Source organism: Mesocricetus auratus, unplaced genomic scaffold, assembly GCF_017639785.1.
Source record: "Mesocricetus auratus isolate SY011 unplaced genomic scaffold, BCM_Maur_2.0 Super-Scaffold_100676, whole genome shotgun sequence".
Lineage (NCBI taxonomy): Eukaryota > Metazoa > Chordata > Mammalia > Rodentia > Cricetidae > Mesocricetus > Mesocricetus auratus.
Genome location: NW_024429266.1, coordinates 118900353 through 118921158, shown reverse-complemented (window position 1 = coordinate 118921158; position 20806 = coordinate 118900353). Strand labels below are relative to the sequence as shown.

Below are 20806 nucleotides of genomic sequence, written 5' to 3'. Positions count from 1 at the left end.
GAAGGAGCCCAAAGAATAAAAGAAACCCAAAGCACTACAGCACGTGTTCATCCCTTGATCTAAGCAAGGCTACCAGGGGTAGGAACAACCAGTTCCAACCGAGAATCTTCAGAGTCATTCTGTGGTCCAGCTGGGATGCTGCATCTCCTTGTGTTTTTTGTTTGTTTGTTTGTTTTTGCTTTTGTTTTCCAAATAAAGTGGGATCTACAGCTAGACAATCTCTTCACGGGTGTGGGAAGAGCCGGGTGACTACCTCCAGACTTGTCAGACAATCAGGGGCTTGAAAGTATGACACAAACCACTGCTCTACAGTCAGTGAACGCCTTCGCCTTCCAGGATGATGGGGGATGTGTTAGTTTGCCTGCTGTGATGGTTTGAACAAGAATGAACACCGAAGGCTCATATGTTTGAAAGCTTAGGCTCTAGGGAGTGGCACCACTTGAGAAGGAATAAGGCGTGGCCTTGTTGGAGGCAGTGTGTCCCCTGAAGTCAGCTTTGAGTTCTGAAAGCCCCAATCCAGGCCGAGTGGCCTTTCTCTTCCTGCTGCTTACAGATTCGGATATAGACTCTCAGCTACTTCTGCAGCACGATGTCTGCCTGCATGCTGCCATGCTCCCCACCAGGAGCCAGGCCCAACTAAATGATTTCTTTTATACGAGTTGCCACTGGGTGGTGGTGGCAGAACATGCCTTTAATCCCAGCAGAAGCAGGGTGCTCTACAGAGTGAGTTCTGGGATAGCCAGGACTGTTACACAGAGGAACCCTGTGTGATAAAAAAGAGTTTCTGTGGCCATGGTGTCTCTTCACAGCAACAGAGCACTGACTAAGACACCTGTCTTGGAGTGAGTGTGTCATGTGACTGAACAATGGCAATGGGAGGTAAGCCGGAAAACACCTGCTTTCTCTTTTTCACTCCAAGTCTAGTTCCAGAGTTGCAGGTACCATTTTGACTTTGGGACCAGACTCCCATCCTAACAATGCACATGTAAAGAGAGTCCCTGGGGACCGTGAGTCACAGCTCCAGTTCTGGACTCCCTATTGCAGACTAAACATGGGGAAGATAAATCCTGTCTCCTTTAGGCCACTTTTTACTTATTGAGAGTTTTCAGCTATGACCTCTGAACTTGACCCTAATTGTCTCCAGGATGGTTCTAAGACTCAAGATAGCTTGTATCCTTGGATCTGGATTCTCAGGTTATCTCTGATGGTCTACAGGATCCAGATGGCAGAGCCTCAAAAGACATCTACAGGTCAATTTTCTTGTAGACCTTCATGTCTCCTAAAACAGTCAGTGACCTCATGATGTCAGTGTCTGTTTGCTATCCAGCCCCTAGGAACTGAGCCACTGTCCAGGTCCAGGGTTCACAAACAGGCTGGGGTGCCCAGCCACATTCCCTTGGACAGGATGGATTGAGGAGTGGTGCTTACAGGGCTAGCTCCAAGTGAGAGTTAACAGTAGACTGTTGAGCCCAAATTCAGTCATGCTGCATCAGAAACTGTGAAGGTGGATCCAGCAATACATGGTGACTCTGGTTCAACCAAAAGCTTGAGGACCCTGGATTTCTGAAAGGAATTTTACTTTGTTACCAAAGAATAGCCAGGAGTTACCTAGGGGAAAAAAAGGAGCTTGGGGCTTGGGACAAAGGAAGAAAGAGGCCAAAATAGTCTTCAGTGTCTGGGACAAAGGCACTTACTCCCATGAACTAAGCAGCTTGATGACTATACTTGCCAAGAAATTCCTTCTTAACATGAACTCAGGATTTTCAACTTCTGCTTGGCTCTTCACCTGGCCTTCTTGAGGAAGACCTCAAAGAATGGGATATGGAGCCTCCATTTATCCTGGTCAAAGAATGACAGCTCTGGAGAGGTCTTCTGAGGGAGCAGCCAGCAGATTCTGGCCCACTGAGAGATTAACGTTCAGATCCAGGTGTCTGGTAAATGAGTCGTCATGGGGCGTGGCCTGACAGTCTCCCAAAAGGAGAAAAGGGAAGTGTAGCCTTGAAAAGCACAAACACCAGCCTCCTAGACACTGGAGCAGAGGCCTCCGGGGCCTATTGGGTGGAAGGCTGATGGTGGATATCTGTTGGCTTTCAGCTTATCTCACTGGCTTTTACTTCAGAGTGGTCTGGTAGCTGGGGGGAGCTGGCTCTGTGATGGCTGTAGACTTCCTGCCCATTGTGGTCAGTTCTTCCTATTCCCAGGCCTCCTGAATACTTGGGGATGATTTACAAATCTCCAGATTTGAAACCCTGACCTCCTCTTGATGAGTCTAGGAAAACACCACACCATCAGGTTTGAACAGCCCCGGACAAAGGTCAGATGAGGCATTGACAAGAAATGTACAGCCAGAGAGAGGACGCTACGTGTGGGGTGCTTTGCCGGTGACTTGTCTCAAGCTATGGGCTTCAGGGGCAGTGACAAGTGCAATGTCAAGACCCCAGCCTAAAGAACTCACCACTGGGATGGTGGCAGGTACTGTGACAACAGCCCGCGCATCAGTTTTGTGGCATGACAGGTAGCTTCGGGTAACTCTTGTTTCTTCACCCTGACACAAATCCTATGACTCTTTTTCTGACTTTCTGTTGCTGGCTATTAAAATGTGACTAACTCCATGAGGAGAAAGTTATAACAATCATTAGGCCCTTAAGGAAATGAGAGCTACATAGAATCCGTTACCTGCTGTGGCAGGGCTGGTGGTGGCTCTGACTCTCCAGGAATTGTTGTGGATGGAACCCTGACAGCCAAGGGCACACCCAGGCTGAGCTGAAACAGTCCCTGCAGGAATCTGGGGCAGCTCCCACCAAACTACATGAAGGTCACGAGACATCAAAGACCTTAGGGTAAGCCATTTTGATTTTCAGACTCCCGAGTGAACCTAGCTCCACTCACATCACAGGAGTGTTGTCCCCTGAAGGCCAGAGTTCCCTTCGTTCCCTCCTCCATCTTCAGCTCACTCAATCACATCCTCATCCCTCTCTTCTAGAACCCAAAAGGCCATGAGGCCTTGCAGACTACCCTGCTCTGGGATAATCAGATCTGGGGGCGGGGGATTCGCTCCCCCTCCTGCCTCTTTTCCCTACCCTCCACTTTCAGCAATTTATAGGCACCAAGAAAAATGATAAGACATTTATTGAGTCATCTACAGCAGTTTGACATCCTTAAAATCCCAGACAAGGTGTGAGCACAGCGTTAATGGAGGCAGCAGTAGCAGTGAGGTCCGTGGGATTTATCTTTATTGTGGGAAATTAAACTCAGACTGATCCAGCTCCCACGAGTGGGCCTGGAGCTAATCTGGAGTACCAAGGGCTGACCCAAGCCAGCCCAGACAGACACAAAGCCTCAGAAGACAGACAGCAGACAAAATACGCATGGCTGAGTACAGCAGACACACCACAGGACCTGGAGTTCAGGGGCGGGGAGGAGAAAGAATGGGCATTTGTCCCACTTGAGGAATGTCCCATACCCTTGGAGGATTCCTAGGCAGATGGCACAGAGGTTCTCACAGCACTCATAGAGCTCTCCACGTCCTTACCTTCAATGCAAACTGAACAAAGTGAAGATAAAGCTGGAGATTAAGGTCTACCCAGAGCCCCGTGGCCTCACCCTCGGTGCTGGTGGTCTTTACAAATGGGGTAACAGTTAACCCAAGGAGGCTCAGAGCAGTAGACTGGTTGCAGGGGATACCTTTTGAGGGTCTTCACCCTAAGAATGAGCACACGGCTATGTGGTTTACAGAGCTTGTAAACCGACAGTGAGCATTTCACTTCCACCGCATCCCTACTTAGGGAGCAGATGATTCTGTAACCATGGCCACACCACAGCAGATTAGGGGTTGAGAGTAAGTATGGGGTCCCAGGACAGACGGAGAGGGCTAAGTTTGCTAGCAGGTATCCTTATACCCCACCAACTCCATTGCTTCTCCAATACTGTATCATGGACTCCCAGACATTCTGAAGGTGCAGCCATTCCTAAAGAAGGTGCAGTGTATTCTATGACTGCTTGGAGTGTTGTATCTGGCTCACACGCAGGGCTGGTCAGTACTGGTAGGGCCACATTCTCATTCAAAAGCATGCTAGGCCCACCTGTTTCCTCATGAGCCCATGGGGAAGGTTCACCCTTCAGATCTCCAAGTTGCTCACAGCTCTAATAGTCTTTGAATTTCCCCTTATAAGGGATGAGTCAAGGTCAAACAGCAGTGAGCGGCTAAGCTGGGGAACCCCAAGTCCCAGACTCCCTGGTCAAGGCTCTTCCAGCTGGTTTCCAGACCCCCTGGACTCAAGTGGTATTTGCAGTGTTACAGTACTTGCTGCCTTCTCTTTGCAGGGGACAAAGGGTATACACGGAATTAAAGAGTGGCTCGCAGCTTTTCTTCCAAGGAAGAAGGGGCACAGGTGACAGGTACAGGGTTATTTCCAGCACTGGGCCCTGAACAAGCTCCCAGTCCCCCTCCCCGGAGAAGTCAGTCCAGAGAAGATGGGTTAGGGAAGGGCTCACCATGGGCTCCTGAGCATGCCAAGGGAACCTCACCACCGTACACAGAGAGTGCAGTCAGGTTTTCAGCATGGCGGATGCCAAGGATAAAAACTGCAGCATCCCCCAATCCCTGTGACTCCCTGGCAACCTAAGCCTTCCCCATGTAGATCCCGTTTTGTGAGGACTAGACCCTCTTCTGACACTTCCTGTTTGCCCTGTAGATGGACAGTCATAATAGGAGATGGGACGAGACATGGCTGTCCTTCCCTCCCTCCCAAAGGGTGTGGTCCATGAGATTTGGCCTTCCGAGTTTCCTAGAACAAGGCCCCACTCCCCAGGAATGATCCTCTACAGGCTGGGTGACCTTGGATCGGCTCTGACACTGCTTCAGGGTATCTAAGTCCATGAAGCCCTTTTCACCTACCAGACAGGATCCCTTCCCCATTTTCCCTTCTCTGGGCCCGGGCTGTATTACTGCAAGCCTTGCCAGGGGCCGATTCCAAGAGAAGATGGTTGGTGTTTAGACAGAACCCCAGAGGCACACTGGGCAACACACAAATTAGTAAGTCTTATTGCTTGGGCTATAGCTGTAGGAGGGTCGAAGGGGAAGGGTTTTACCCAGCCTTGCGCTGTCCCTTCACTGCCTGTGGCCTGAGAGCCAGACCCTCCCAGGACATGCAGAATCCTTCAGGCACATCTGCTCACAAGACTAGCAAACTAATGTTAATAATAACCCTTCAGACAGAAAAACAAAACATCAGGAGCCCGGAACTTCTAGGAGGACGCAGGCCCAGGGCTCAGGAAGCAGCAAGGGCTCAGGACTGACCTGGTTTTTGCTGTTTTGCAGTGATGCAACTAGAAAGTCACAGTTTCTTCTTCCACAGTGAAGCAGACCCACTGGTGGGGGGTGAAGACAGGTGAGTGGGGTTCATAGCCCAGGGGCCACACCTTGGGTGGAGGGTGCCACAGGCCACCTGTGCCTGCCCAGCCTGGAAAACTAGCTCTGCACATCATATCTGAGGTTCTATTCAAATGACCGTGGCCCGAGCTTTCCTCTGCTCTGCAAACTTGCACTGTGGTACCCAAATGGGAAAATAAGCAGAATGCCATTCCCCTCACCACACACATGCACATGCGTGCACACCTCCTGGATGATATACACAACAATACATGTCTGTTTACCTGCCGTGGTTTTTAACTAACACCGAACCTGGAGAAGCACTAGAAAACACCTCATTTCACAAACAAGGATGCTTCTGCCCAGCACATCACACATGCATTCACAGTTACAGCATTCTGAGTCGATAGGAATCCTGAACCATGGCTTCCTCTAAATAGCTCAGGCTCCCTAGTAATGTCCAAAACACAAGGTGATCAGCTGTCTCTTATTTGGCTGATAACCTGGTTCTCAGAACAGAGGAAGAAATATGGAGGGGGATAAGGTTTGGGGTAAAGGGTCAATGTATACCCAGTGGCTGGTCCAAGCCACCAAATATTTTTGGGAAGGAACAAGGAGGAGCTTTCCCACTTCTGGCTTTACCAAAGATCCAAAAACTGAATTCACTAGTCAAGGATACAAAACACATGTCTACACCATATCAACTAGAACCTTCTCCAGTATTTCTAATGGTTCCTCCAGCAACACCGTCTCAAATCTTACTTAATACAACAGCAAGCCAGGCAGCACTCCGTCCGCACTCCCCATGCATCCCAGAGCACAACCATGAACAAGTCCACAGAGGCAGGGACAAAAACAAACACCAGCATGGAAAGAGCTGGGCCACGTGGCCCCACGGCCCCGCTTTTCCCCTCCATCTCCCCAAATCTGGGTGTGGCCTTATTTTAAAGTGTTGGGTTATGGCTGTGCAACCTACAGCTGGAGAGTCAAGATGGGCACTCTTCCTCCCATCTGTAGCTTCTGCTCATGCGTGTGACAGACACAGCATCCCCTCCAAACCCTCTGAGAGGCCCACGTGCAGTTCAAATGTCAACGGAACATGGTGAAAGTCTTGCAGACATCTGAGTCTAGTCATGGAGTCCAGGCTGGGGGCGGCTTCTACAGTTCCTTGTCATCAGTAGAGGTGTAGCTGTGGGGATTCCCCAGGACTTGGCTTGTGAAAACTGAAAGTTGCTTCAGAGCTCACTGATATCACTACAAGGTGGCTGGTTCATTCTAGACATGGCTTTGACTTCGGGGGAAATTGAGAGAGGAGAGCTCGGGGCTCTCTGTGGCTGGCATGGCTGGAGAACGGCTTCTTCAGACCATCCATTTTAGGCAAGATGGGTAGATGTGAAGCCACCACACGATCGAGTCTCGAGTCAGGGCACAGTCGTGGACATGGTAAGATCTTCAGCTGTCCCATTTCCTTCCCAAACGCATCTGCGTTCCTGGCTCTCAGCTTTCAGATCAAATGAAAAGCACCAGAACGTTCCCTGACCCTCACCCCACCCCAACTTAAGTTGATTGAAAGAGCCCTGTAACCCTCCCATCATCCAGGCATACAGGATCTGAGTACCTGGACAACCTAGATGTCAGGTAAGCAAAAGGAGCCTCAGGTTGACCCACTCCAAAGGATGCTCTGGCCACTGAGCTGCATCCCTGGCCAACTATAGGACTTGGTACAGGCTGAGAAGAGCCCACATCCAAAGTCAATTTAGTGAAAGGCTTCTGGGTTGGGTACTACCCCAGCCTCTCTCCAAAACAGGCCTTTTTCTGCCTCAGCTCACAAGGCCTTGTACCTGGGATCAGGCCATCACTGAGGCTGGCCTTGACACAGTAGGTCAAGCTGGAACCTGGCAGAAGTGAGCAAGGGCACGGGTTGGGGGGAGAGTTGGGGCAACTTTCCAAATTTGAGGTGTATTTACATGTCAAATTGGGCTCAATGGACCACAGTAGGCGGGACCCAAAAAGGAGGAGCAATATCAGCCTACACCCTATCTCTCTCTTCCCCCTTGGGGAGGAGCCCAGCTTGCTACCCAGGGCCTGCCCAAGGAGAGAGGAGAGGCACAAACACGCGCAGGCACCGGCCCGCAGCCCCAGCCTGTGCAGGAGAAGGGAGACAGAGCTCAGGTGGCCAGGTTGTCAGCCGGAAGGCTGGACATGCGGAGCTGGGAGCTGCTCTTGCTCAGGATGGACAGCTGGGTCCCTCCATTCACTCCACTGCTGGCCAGGGACGGGTGCCGGTGCTTGAAGTCCATAGTGAAGTAGCGGTTCACCTTCCAGCTCCTCCATTTCCTCTTAATCTCTGCCTGTACCTGCAACGAGCAATGTGTACGTGACTTCCCAGTGAGCACCTTCTAAGCCTTTGCTGGTGATTTCCCAGCTGCCATCATGACTCGCCACCCAGCTCCTACTTCCCAGCTGTATCCTGCAGCCTTGTCCTAGCCCATTTTGGAAAGGTCTTCGGGCAGCTTCCTGCTGTCTGGGCCTCTCAGTCCTTTGGAACTGTCAAAGAGAGTTGTCCTAGCAACCTCTTGAAGCAAATGGACCAAATAAAGGTCATCACCCCTGTTGGCCACCATGAGATGCATATGAGGGTTACTCAAATAGCTTAAAATATCCCAGATGTCCAAAGCTTATGAATGGTGATATCAACATCTCTGGATAAGGCCTAGATATCCACAGCTTCGAAGGCTTCCAAGGTGAGAAGATTTCTGAGACCGAGAGTCAGAAAATGGTCCATGCCTCTTGGCAAACCCCCATGTAGCTTTGCATATAGTAAATGCTGGCCATGCCAAGAAAACATAAGCCTCCGTGTGCCGCTTCAGCCAAGCACCTCTATGCAGCATACAAACTGCACGACTAGAAGCAGCGTATATACCCACTTTCTCCACTTCGTGCCTCCACGCCCTCGGCAGACTCCTGACAAGATGCCCATACTCCTGCCTCTAGCTCTCTGAGGATCTTATGCAAGGCTCTCTCTCTAGGCTCTCTTGATCCATTATAATCTGATCGAGGTTGGCCTTCTGGTCACGGAGCCTTAGTTGTCTTGAGTCTCAGATGCAAACAAGAGGAAGAACCTGATGAGACCATGACCTTTCCACTAACACCAGAGCCTTGGGGAAAAGACCTCTCTCCACTTGCAACCCCATCCACATAGCCGATCCCCAACACTTCCCTGGCACCTCTATCCTGGGCCCTATTCCAGAACATTACCCCAAGCAGGCTAGATAAGGAGCCCCAGATGGTAGCTCTGGGTATGAAACACCTCAGGAAGACTCCAGGTTTCTGCTTAGGGCCTCTTCCAAATTCTCATAGGCTCTGTGCTAACAGGGATAATCGGGCTGCCTTACCAGGGCTCAGTAGCTCTCCCCATCACAGCCTGATAACCTATAGGTACTAACTCCTGCTCACTGCACTGAGGCATGTCCTGTGGAAAGAATGCGCCCTGGAGTTGTGCTCTCAGCAGACATGACTTCACTAACTGTGCTCTACTCTGTCTTCAGTTTTGGCTTTAGTTGTAGGGTTGGAATGATTCTGGAACAGGTGAGGGATTTCAGGAGATGTTGGTACCACATTTAACACTGGCAGCTATGTCAGCTATCCTCGGTACCGGGAACCTGGAGAGTCCCGTCTGAGCAATCTGCTCCCGGTCTGTCGCCAGCAAAGCCCACCTGTGCAGCCAAGGAAGGTAGAAAAACTGTGTCTCACCTCCCCATTTAGGAAGCAGTAGAGCACGGCCACCACAAAGCCCTGGGGGAGAGAACACAGACAACCATGAGTCCTACCAGAAAGGGCCCTCCTGAGACACTGTGGGCATGTGGGAGGAAGGGCAGTGGAAAAGATTCCAGAAAGAAGAAAAGCCTCACAGTCTAGACAGGGCGCGCCTGTGCAAAGCTCTACAGTAATATGGAATGCATCCTGCTGCACCAAGACAGGCACTTCCATGAAGCCAGATGGTTGATAGACCAGTCCCCACAGCCAGACATCTCTTCTTGGATCTCACATTCACGTGGCCAAATCCTTCCCATCGCTGGAGACTATCTTCAGTCCTAGGGAAGCCACTCGCCCTTTCTAGAGGGGCCAGAATGTTCTCTGGGCTCTGCTACTAGTCTGCAGGCTCCTGAGAACAGGACTCCTTTGGAACAGAAGAGACGCATATGATCTTTATCCATCACTAACCCTGCTCTGCCCTCCCTTGGCAAGCTGCTTCTGGACACAGCAAAGCAAACCATGTGCAGCAAGTACTTGGCAGGGCATGGATCTAGCTCTTCTGCCCGAAACAAAGCAGCCTTTTCCTGAATGCTGGAAACCAGGTCTGTAGGACCTCACTACCCTGGGCTGTCATTTGAAAAATATCAAAGGACCGATGGCTTGACTATGCCAGCAAATGTAAAGATGGAAGCCTTGGGCTGTAATTCCTGGGTCAGAGCATCATCTGTAACACTCCCGGCCTCACCAGAATGTGAAATCATGTGAAAGGACTTTGAATTAAAATTCAAGGCATTTGGGCAGAGTGTTTTCTGACCATCAAACTCAAATGCCAATTTAAAAACGCGGCTCAGGGAGATATGCCCCCTTTTGCAACACACCACTATTAGCACCTTCACTCACTTCCTAGCTGTGATGTGTGCATACATTAGAGGCACCTACTCCCTCCTGCTCATACCCTTGCTGTTCTGTTCCTCATCTTGCCCCCACACCCATTCATTTAAGGATCTGCCCAGGTACCTCCAGCCTGGTCAGTTCTGTGTCAGGCCCTACACTGGGGTCCTCTGCGCCACCGACTCAAGGTGGATAAGAGAACCCAAGTCCTTATGTGGCGGCAGTACAGGGCTGAAGTCAGAGTGTGAACACATCACAAGAGTCTTAAAGCCATCCATTCTCATGGGCTTTATAGGACGATTTCATCTCTAGTCCCTCAGGGGCACCTGGACCAGGATCCCCCAGCACAGTGACAGCCAGACTTTGTTGTATCTTAGAGCAGCAGAAAGGACTGTAGGGGACTTATGCTCCAGCACTCATGTCAGAGACAAACACTGGGGTTAGAAGTCAGGGTTCACAGGGTTACAGAGCTGTCAGCAGTTCAGAAGTCAGGGCTTAGCTTCCAATGAGCTATGCCCTCTGCGCGCATCATGCCTACCTGGAAGGAGCCCAGTCCAAGCTCAAACACAAGTCTTTCCCTCTTGCTGACATTCTCTGGAGAGAAGGCGAATACTGTGTAGTGGATTCCAAACAGTGGGATGAGCAGCAGGGTGGAGCGAGCCAGCCGTCTGTCAGGAGAAAGCAAAAACCTGCTCGGGGGACTGCAGGACTTGGGATCGGGGAGGGCAGAGGACCTGTCATCAGCCCTGGCTACCTCTCAGTGCCCCTGTTCACAGACTTGCTTGGTATGGTTTACTGGTGCAAGGGGTCTGGGAGCAAGGAAGCCAGCTAGAGCCCAGGGTTCCTAGGATGTTGTAAGGAGGCTTCCCCAATCTGCAGGGTATCTAGTCAGTATCTTGCAGAGCCACTGAAAATGAATCACTTACAGGGTCCCTTGCATAATATATAATTCAGAGGAAAATTCAGGGTAGAATTCCAGAGTCTTGAGCCAAAGTAAACCTGTCCTGGCTCAGAAGGAAGCTGCATGACCTCAAAAACAGCTGCTGTAAGACCCATGGAGATAGGACTTTTCTGAGTCTGGGGATATCTAGGGACACTTGGGAGCAATGTTGATGCCTAGGAGGGAGGGTACTAGGTGGACCATAGGGGAACATGGGAGGGTTTCAAGGAAGGACTTTCTGGTTGGGCAGAAATTCTGGCTGCACAGGAGAGAGCTGCTGCCCCAGAAACTGAGTCAAAGGATGAGGTCCACCCTAAGGATGGATCAGCAAGAGAGCCCACCATGCCTCCTGGGACCCTCCCTGTGCTGCTCTTAGCTCTTGTGATAGAGACAGGGCAGGGCCCTGTCTAACAGTGCAGGGACAGAAGAGGTCCACAGTGAGGTCCACACGTGTGCTGGGAATGCTGCCCTGGAGAGAGTAAATTCTTACAGGGGCTTCCCAGAGTGGGTCCCATCTCTCCCCATCCCAGCACACTGAACACCTATGAGCCTCCCCAAAGAGGCCAGCTCTCCTCTGCAAATGTTTCCCCCTCAGCTGTATCCCGTGCTCCCCCCACCCCGCCCCCGGGACCTTCAGCCTCACCCTGTGCTGCCACAGCTTAGTCCTCAGAAGGGGACAGTAAATAGAAGGGTGACCAATTCTACCACTGCCCCTCATGTCCCCCTCCCAGCCTTTCTGGAAAAAGGCATCCCATTGAATGTCGGACTCCAGATTTCTAGAAAAGCCAAATCTCTAGATTCTGAAAAAAGTTCCTGGTGTCCCAGCTTCTATGAGAAGGAAGACGTGAAGGAGGAAGGGAGGAGAAAGAAAAGGGAGGAGAGTAGGGGAAGGAGGAGAAATGAATAGAAGCTTGAGGTGGTCTTTAGGAGAAGATTCAGCCCACAAAGGAAGGAGCCCACAACGGTGGGGCTCACAGTGTCCACCTTGCTTGAAGGCAGCATAGTCTATAGTCACTGAAGGTCCTCAGACCAGGGCAGGGTGAATGGGATGTGAAAGAGTCCCTGCAGTGAGCCCACCTGGGTTGCTAGCAGTCTGTCCTCATTTCTGTCTATAGCTGGTGGCCCTGATGAGGACCCTCTTTTATCTGTCAGGTCTCACAGCAAGTACCTTCAGGCATACAGTCAACACTGGAAATGCCCGTTCCATGGAAGAGCAGCAGTGCTGCCAGGCACATGAGCTAGTCCTTAAAACCCAGTATCTCACAGGTACCAGGTCCCACCTGCCTCTCAGTGCCCAGGATCTGGCACCAGAAAGCAGCATCTTGTGCCTGGGGACAGAATGGAAGTTGGAAGAGCTGCGAGATGTGCTATGCATGGCAGATCTGCGGATCCTGTTGGGTCCTGAGCAGGTTAGGGCCCTGCTTTCCTCTTCCAACTTCCCCTCTACAGTGGTCCCATTCCAAGTTCACTCCAGCAGAGTGAAAAGGAACCCGGGAACCAAGATGCTAAGCCTCGCCGGTATTCACAGTAGTATTCCATGTCTTGGGTTCAGGCTGAGAAACTGGCTTTCAGAAACAGTGTCAGACCCTTCCCAGACACAGGGCAGATGTGGGACTGAATTGAGAGTTTCCCAGGGTGTGGCCCAAGAGCAGTATCTGCCCTCCCACAGCTCTGAAGCAGGGATGACAACTGGGAACTCAGAGCACCTCAGGGGCCCTTGGCAGACAGGGCTTCATGAACCCAGTGTATGGGACCTGTAGATGTCTGAGCTGACTGTCTGGGAACGGAAATTTTCAGGCAAGCTAAAAGCCTTGAGTGTGATTAACCCAGAAAGACAGTGACATAGCCTCTACCTCGGCTCGCCTATCCTGAAGAGCCATCAATAAGAAGAGTCCCACAGTCCCAAGTAGAGCTTCTGGTGCTCAGAGCCACCCAAACTATCTGTGGGTTGCTAGGAAGACCACACCTCCTACTGTGTGGGTGTCATAGGTGACCTGGGGTGTGATTCCTAGGATGCAGTAGGTTCCAGTCCTTTCTTTCCCAGTCATGTGACTTACTCCACCTCATCATGCTCCCGTTTCCTTGTCTAAGAAATGGAGACAGTACAAGAAGCCACCTTACAGGATCCTTGTGGAGACTGAAATCAGCCAAGTAGCACACGTGCTCAGCCCAGAGTGAACTCATCCCATCTCTTGACAGTTCTGAAACTGCCAAGACTAAAGCCCAGAGAAGTAGGGATCTGAGGAAAGACATGCTTCGTTCAGCGGCCACTAACTCATGACTGTAGAATGAGTCGGGCATCAGTAGTAGCCACCAAGTCAAGAGGTCCTTGCAATGCCACAGCTCCAATACCCATAATCCCTCCAGCCCCACCCACAAGACTGCAGAGAACTCACAAGACACATGTCAGCATGCAACAGCCAGGAAGAGGGGCAGGCTGGGAGGCTCAGGGTGGCTCTCCACACTCCTCCAGCCTAGCAGAACACGGCACAAGGTGGTGGTAGCAATAGCAGCATGCATCCCCCACCCCTTCAGGACACCCGGCCACAGCCACGGCCACACACACTTACAGAGTAATGGTGGATAGTTCTGACATCTTGCAAGGGTGCTGCTGAGCCCGCTGTGGCTTGCAGTAGCATTTCTGCACGCAGCTGCTGGGTGTGACAAGATTAGCACTTCTGTCAGCTGGGGACATTGGGCGATGAAGAAACTGCAGTAGGACTTGGGAAGACTTAGTTCACAGGGCACAGGGAGGGCAGAGAAGTGAGGGAATGGAGACAAGCTAAGGAAGTCACTCAGAGAAGGAGGAGGAAGCTAAGGACTAAAAACACAGTCAGCTCTGGACAAAGGAAAGCATGACCATAAGTATTAGTGTGTGGTTCTCTCTCTCTCTCTCTCTCTCTCTCTCTCTCTCTCTCTCTCTCTCTCTCTCTCTCTCTCTCTCTCTCTCTCTCTCTACACACACACACACACACACACAGTGGGGTCACTACTAGGCAAGAAGTATCAAAAGGCAGGTGTGTTCAGGAGATAAGACCTGAGCTGGGAATCAGACAAGGAGCCAGAGTCCATCCCTGTGTCGGCCCCATACTGAGAGCATGGCTTTGCCAAGGTCACCCAGTAAGATGAAGAGCTGGAAACCCATGCTGTGGACCTCACGCATAGCTGGCAGGAGACAGAGTTCTGGGCTTGTTAGCAAAGATTACCGTGGATGTTCTGACTATCTCTTCTTCTCCCACCCCGACCTCCTCTCAGTGTAAGGACACAGGAGAGTAGCAGCAGGCCAGACTTAATGGGTTCATTAGTCTAGACCTGTATTTACCTACTAAGATGGCCACTGCCCTAGGTGGTATTCAAATTAAAATTAATTAAAATCCAATCAAATGAAAACTCTACTATCTCAGCAATCTAGTCACAGCATCAGAGTTTATAGTCACATATGACCAGCAGTGACCATGCTGGATACAGAAACAAGGCCATTTGAGGAATTCCACAGGACAGCACTAAGCTACACTGCTCCATCCAGGTATACAGACAGGGGCTGTAGGGCCAAAGCCTGTGGAAACAAGCCCCTTAGGAGGCGGTACAGGGGCCGGGCTGGCTGTGTGTCCTGCTGTCCCCAGTCACAAAGGCATCTAGCTGCACTCCTACCTCTGCTGAGTCTTCCTGGGCCTGCTCATGCTTGAGCTGGTATAAGCCAGGGACACTAGTTTTCCCTACCGGAGATCAAGAGTCACATCACCTAGATACCAAGTTACCTCCCATAGAGGGCTCTGGGCAACTCATACTGGCGAGGGAATGCATTAAACAGGTGTGGACTAGGTGCCAATGAAGGTGAGCATGCAGGAACAATTAGGTCCCTAACAGCCAGACCTGCCTTCTGACTCCAGCTGAGAGTGGATCTAAAGGCAACTGGAGTCTGGGGACACGTCACTCTGCGGAGGCAAGAACATGTATTACATGTTTCCAGATGAGGCCAACGCCAGCCTGCCCAGCAGACTGTTCCTCTCCAGGCCTGTGGTACTCATTCAATAAATGGCATCTTATTTCATGTCACCTACGAGGTGGGTGCTGTGGGCCTATTTTGTGTTATTTGATACCTTGCTACTCAAGGGGTTCCCCAGATTAGCTGCAGGAACAGTACCTGACTGCAAATCAATAGCTTACTATGGTGCCACTCTGGCCTACTGACCTGAAGCTCAGGAATTGCATTTCAACCTCAGCTTGGGGTATAATGGAGACACACTGTTGCAAGGTATTCATGAGAAGTTTCTTGTGTGTTCCTCAGAAAATGACAAAGGACTAGACTGTGTGTGTGTGTGTGTGTGTGTGTGTGTGTGTGTGTAATGAGAGAGATCCAAATAAAAAAAAAAAACAAGGATCTCTGGGGTCTACAGGAACAGTGGCTATTCTTGCCTTCTCTTTTCCCTTGCCCAGACCAAGTGGCTAACAACCCTCAACTCTGGCTGAAGCAGACAGGGCCAGTCTAAGAAACTGTACATCCATACACCTGTTGCTCAGTTTCTGCCACCTCCAATTCTAAGCTTTAGCCCTTCTCCCCCAAACCTCTCCTCCCCCCCCCAACTGTCCCTTTTGGGGAATCCATGACATTTTATAGAAAACGGACTCCTCTGATTTTCCTTTAAAAATTCTTGAAAATAGCCGAAGGACAATTTAGTGGCATGTTTACTGGGATGGGTTTCCCTGATGGGAGAGGAAGGTCAAATCAAGGGACAACCAAGGCAAGGTGACATGCAGAGGGCCTCCAGGGAGACCCTCCAGAGGAAGAGGGGAAGAGGCCCTCTCCCAAACCCCTGCCCCTAGCCTGTGGTGACTTGCAGACTCACTGAAAAGCAACAGGGTATGCCAGAGAGTGAGAGAGGCAGTGTGTAGGACTCCCAGGGTAACTAGGCAAGAGGGGAGAAGAGTTTCATCTACAAATACACCCAGGCCAACCTGGAGGCCCCCACAGAGTCCAGGAAGCACAGGAGACTCAGGAGTGTGTTAGGTGGGCTCCCCCAATCAGAAGATGGAAACTTCTCATGGTGGGGGCGGCCTATGGGGATTTGAGTCCCCTCTGCGAGTCAGGGAGCCTCACTTCCAGGTCCAGCTCTGACATGGCTTCTCTTCATCTATGGGAAGGTCAGGGCTATTCCAGAGACTCAGCTCTCACATCTATGCCGGGGATCTGGCACAAGGTTTTTACAGCATGCTTTGTGCGAGGACCTGGCTGGACTCTAGTCCCAGGAAACACCCAATAGGATACTAGACAGACCGCTATCTATGCCCTGTGAAGACAGCAGCCCCACCATCTTCACCTCTGAGCCTAGGAATCCATGTACTACTGCTTCCTTGGCAGCCTACAGGCGACGGTGGTCTCCTGAAGCCAAACTCACCTGCACCTTCAGAACTGCCCAGTCCCCAGGAAACATCCTCCAGAAATAGCACCCCTGCTAGAAGTATGGCTCTTCACCACTTCTTCCTCCAACAAGGAGACACAATGAGCTTGGGACCCCAGAAAGCATCCAACCAGGTTCAAGGCTTTGTGGCCACTGACTTACAGAGTGGTTTTCTTTTCCTGAGTTTCTCAGGTTAACAGTTTTCCCCAAACCACCCCTGACAGAACTCTGTGGGCAGATGCTCACTGACAGGGTGGAGGTCATGGGGTACAGGGACTGGAAGGCCGTACCTGCAGGCCAAGCCCTTGTCTGAACATCCTGATTGAAGGGCTGCCTGTGCACACAGGGCCTGTCCTAGGAGGAGGCGGAGAATCCCTGTGGGGGCGGGGGCTGCACATAGGTCTTCCCTCCCTATCTCAGACCTAAGAGGTAGCTTCCAATGCCCACCTCCAAGAGTAGAACCAGTCATGGGCACTAAGAATGAAGCCAGGCCACATCATGGTTGAACTGTGCCATTCCTTGCTCATTCTGAGTCTTCCAGAAAATGTCCTTCTCCTCCACCCTCCAGAGTCAGAGAGCTGTGCCAGGCAGAAACTCAGGCTGAAGGCCAAAGCAAACCAACCCTGCCCAGTCCAGGGTTGGATGTTTGCACAGCCCTAACCTGAGCCCCTGCTGACCCTAACACAGTCCCAGGCTTCCCTGCCCTCCACAGGGCCCCACATCCGGCAGGTCCTTCAAGGTTGAGCCAGGAGCACCTTGGTTGACAGTGGACAAACCCTTAGCATCTGCACAGCTGGAACCAACCTACAGGAAAGGGGGTGAATGCTGGTCTGAGGGCACAGGCAGGGGGTCCTCTCGGGCTTTCTTGGGGACTCTCAGCCTTAAATTTGTTCTGGAAACAGAGGAAAAAACCAGAGAGCTGTTGTGGGGAGATCAGAAGGGGCTTTATAGCAAAATACACCCATTTGGGATCCCAGGCACAGCCCTGGAATCTACCACCATGCCCTGCCCACCCCGGGTTCTCCCTCCTCCCCACTGCAGGCATCTCCCCTTACAAGCAGCTTCCCAAAAGCCCTGGGAATGGAGTACTTTTTTTGGGGGGAGTGTCTCTGAAGCCTGGCAGGGATCTTCATCTAGGAAGCCTTTGATTTCACAAACTGGCTTAACCCTATCTTTTACAATCTGTGGATTCCCTGGGACCAGGAAGGGACGACAGAAGCCAGCTCTGGTACCAACTGCCTGCACTGGAGTCACAGCCTAGCCCCTTCCTCCTGGATCCACCAAACCTCAGGGAGCACTAGTGTCCTCTGCTGTAGAAGGGGATTCTAGATAGGGGTAGCCTGCCCACCTCGCCCAGCTGTGCCTGTGAGCATCAGCTGTGCGCAAGTGGTTTTTCACTCTCTGCAGCTCTCAGACGCTTTGTCACCAGGACCAGTGAGGTCTCCGTGACCCCGAGAACACTTAGACACAGAGCTGAATTCAACAGGATCAAGTTGATCCCTAGTCCAGTCTTAGCCTTTCCCTGGCTTACAGACATCATCCACATGGTTTTTTAATCTTTGAACCTGGAAGGCTATCATGGGCTTGGGGTTTTTCCTACCAAATAGCACTGGTCAAGCCTGTAAAGAGCTGTTTTTACACTAAGAAAGCAAACCAACTAGCTGCTTCTTCAAAGTTCTGGATTAACTTCGGAATATAAACATAAATACAAACCATGTGCTAATTACAAGTGGTTCTTATCTATGCATTAGGAAGGCCCACTGCTCTTTCCCATGAGGCCATGGATAGTGTTGCTGTCTGTGGCAAGGTATTTGATATGGCAAATGTGTGATCAGGGTTCCTGGAGCATCATTGTTCACTAAGCCCGAGCCCGTGTGTGTATCTCTGCAAAGCAAAGTAGGGGAAGCAGGAAGGAGCTTCCCATTCAGCCCAAAGATGACTCAGAGGCCAAAGAAGAAGATGCAGATTTGACCAGGAAGGGGAGGAGACTGAGAAAGGTTGACAGTGCTCAAGAGGGAATGAGGTTAAATTAACTTCTCACCAGCTCCAATGACAAGCGGTGGCAGTCAATAGGGGAGCCAGTCTACAAGGCAAGCAAGAGAAACTGAGGCTTGGCATAGAGACATGACTTTGGTTTCCTACATTGGACAATGAGGTGGCAGAGGGGAGAAGGGGGCTGTTTTGTGACTCCCCGAGACAAGGGCCTCTCTCCAGTACAGGGCAAGATGTAATATAACTACTGCGTTAACAAGAGGCCAGGGCTTACAGCAACAACTTCCTATTATGTCACAGATACAGACAAGGAAGGGCTGTTAAAAAGTAGTAAATAAATAAATGCATAAATAAACAGCTGCCAAAACATGAAAAAACAGACAAGGGTGCTTACGTATATAAATAATCATGACAAAAACATAAAACAGGCAGGGGGAAGACAGTAAAATAACCAAAAAAGGTGTCCTTTGTCAATGTTATGTAGTTATTGCAGAGGCAGAGAACACGTGATAAATAATAAAGATGCTGCACTAACTAACCACTGGCACAGGGATACAGTGGTTTCCGTCTCCCCGGAAGGAACCTTGAAGAGGGTCTGGGGTTCAGTCTTTGACGCACTCCTTTTCTACCTAAGAGAACGGCTGGTGAGAGCCCTCTGTCTCCCTCTCTCTACTGTCCCCCTCATTTCTTCTCAGGGGAGCCATCAAGGTTGCAAGCCTCAAGCTGGGTTCATAACAAAGACCCCAGTGATGCTGTGATGCCCCATGAGTGCCCGCCTCTACCCTGGGCTGCTACTATGCCCCTCCCATCAACCTCACAGAGCCCGTGACCTTTCTTTCTCTATAGCCTTAGCAGTGTCTCCACACGCTGCCACACCCCATTCCTGAGCCCAAAGGGTGAGTCAACCCAAGCTCTGTCTGATTTCGGAATGGGAAGGGGTTGGGATTGGGGCGGTTGTGTGTTTTCAGAGTAACAACAACTGCAAAACCGCTTCTCGGAACTCAAATGTCTGTAAGTGTAGCGAAAGCCTTGCACTCAGTGACAATCACAGAGCCGATGCTCCTCTGCTGGGGACAGAGGTGGCTGAGGCAGAAGGTCAGACAGATGCAGAGGTGGACAGAGCTGTTCTGGGGGAAGGCGGAAGAGAGAGAATCCCCCACACAGAGCAGAGGATGACCAAGGAGAAAGTCCCCCTGCTGACTGCCAGGCACTTGGCAGCTTCAATGGTAGTGGATGCAGGGGGAGTGGCCTGTCCCCGTCATGCCTCCAATCAGTTCTTCTTCCCACAGAACCAGCATCCCCAAAGGAAAGCCAACTTCTAAACAACCAAGACCCTAGCTACCCCAGGGACTCTGGAGGTCTCTGCTGATTTTCCTGCCACCAGAGGCTCTGTCGGTCTCTTTCTCTCTCTTTCCCTTTCCATGCAATGCCAGTGCAGCTGAGGAGCTCTGCATTGGCTGAGGCCTGGGAGGGCAGCTGTAGTTCACAGGCACTTTAATGAGGAAGAGATCTTGCAAACGCCCATGCTAGGTCAACCTGCCAGCAAAGTTCAAGCTCTGTCCTGCCTGTGACCCCGAGTGCAGGCCATGTGGTCGGAAATGGCTGTGGCATCCACATATCCACGCAGCATACTTACAAGTAGATGCTGGACTCGTTGCCTCCCATGTCCGGGGACTGCAACTTCTGTACAAGGATGATGATGATGCCGATGAAAAGCACAAAGTTAACCTGAGGAGGGGAGGAAAGGCAAACTCGAACTCTGTCCAGCTTGGCATCCCCCACCCCCTCCCAGGACCCTCTCCCAGCCAGGTGAGCTCCCTCGCAGACTTCTAAGCCTCCCAACGGAGTCATGCGAATGAAGGAAAAGACACAAGAGAAAGAATTCTATGCAAAAACAAAAACAAAAACAAAAAAACAAAACCTAGGAACAGAGAGCACAGGTAGTAAGCCAGGAAAGTGAGCACTGTCTGGAAGAGAGAGAGGAAAGAAGGCTAGGGTGGTGAAGTGACTGAACAGGTGACTGCACAGGTGACCCCAAGCTCTGCAGATGGTAGGGTTGCAGGCGTGCACTCTCGGGGCTTGCAAGGCCAAAGTAGGAAGAGTGCGCATTCCAGGGTAGCCTGGGATATACAGCAAGATCCTGTCTCAGAGAGAGAGAGGCCGAGGTGGGGCGTGGACGGGGAGTCGTGGAATACAGGGAGGCAGCCACAGCGTTCCTAATTAGAGGACTGCCTGGGAACAGCAATAGCAGCAGCACGTGCCATCAGGGACAGACGCTCTCCAAACAAAGTGGGAAGCTGCGTGTGCACTAAGAAAGGGGGAGGAAGGGCTGCAAATAAATGCAAAGGAGGCACAACAAGAAGACAGCAGGCACAGCGACATCTCTGGGCCAGAGCCAAAGTCGCCGCCGGCCCATAGGAAAAGAACAACACGATTCTATTTAAAAAACAATAACAG

The 20806-nt window shown here is 51.2% G+C and overlaps 1 protein-coding gene across 6 annotated transcripts in view; it reads right to left on the bottom strand.

The window, feature by feature from the left end:
• Positions 1-3111: 3111 nt before the first annotated feature.
• Adcyap1r1 (ADCYAP receptor type I) overlaps positions 3112-20806 on the bottom strand; it is a 50714-nt gene continuing 33019 nt past the window's right edge. The window contains exons 13-18 of one of the 6 annotated variants that reach the window (XM_040737296.1): positions 19986-20077; positions 18399-18440; positions 13529-13612; positions 10557-10686; positions 9125-9166; positions 3112-7728 (exon numbers count right to left, since the gene is read on the bottom strand). In XM_040737296.1, the coding sequence (XP_040593230.1) occupies positions 7540-7728; positions 9125-9166; positions 10557-10686; positions 13529-13612; positions 18399-18440; positions 19986-20077 (579 nt within the window). In that variant the 3' untranslated portion in view covers positions 3112-7539. Of the gene's footprint in view, positions 7729-9124; positions 9167-10556; positions 10687-13528; positions 13690-18398; positions 18441-19985; positions 20078-20806 lie in introns of all 6 variants that reach the window. The other 5 variants (XM_040737297.1, XM_040737299.1, XM_040737298.1 and 2 more) reach the window with 5 other exon arrangements.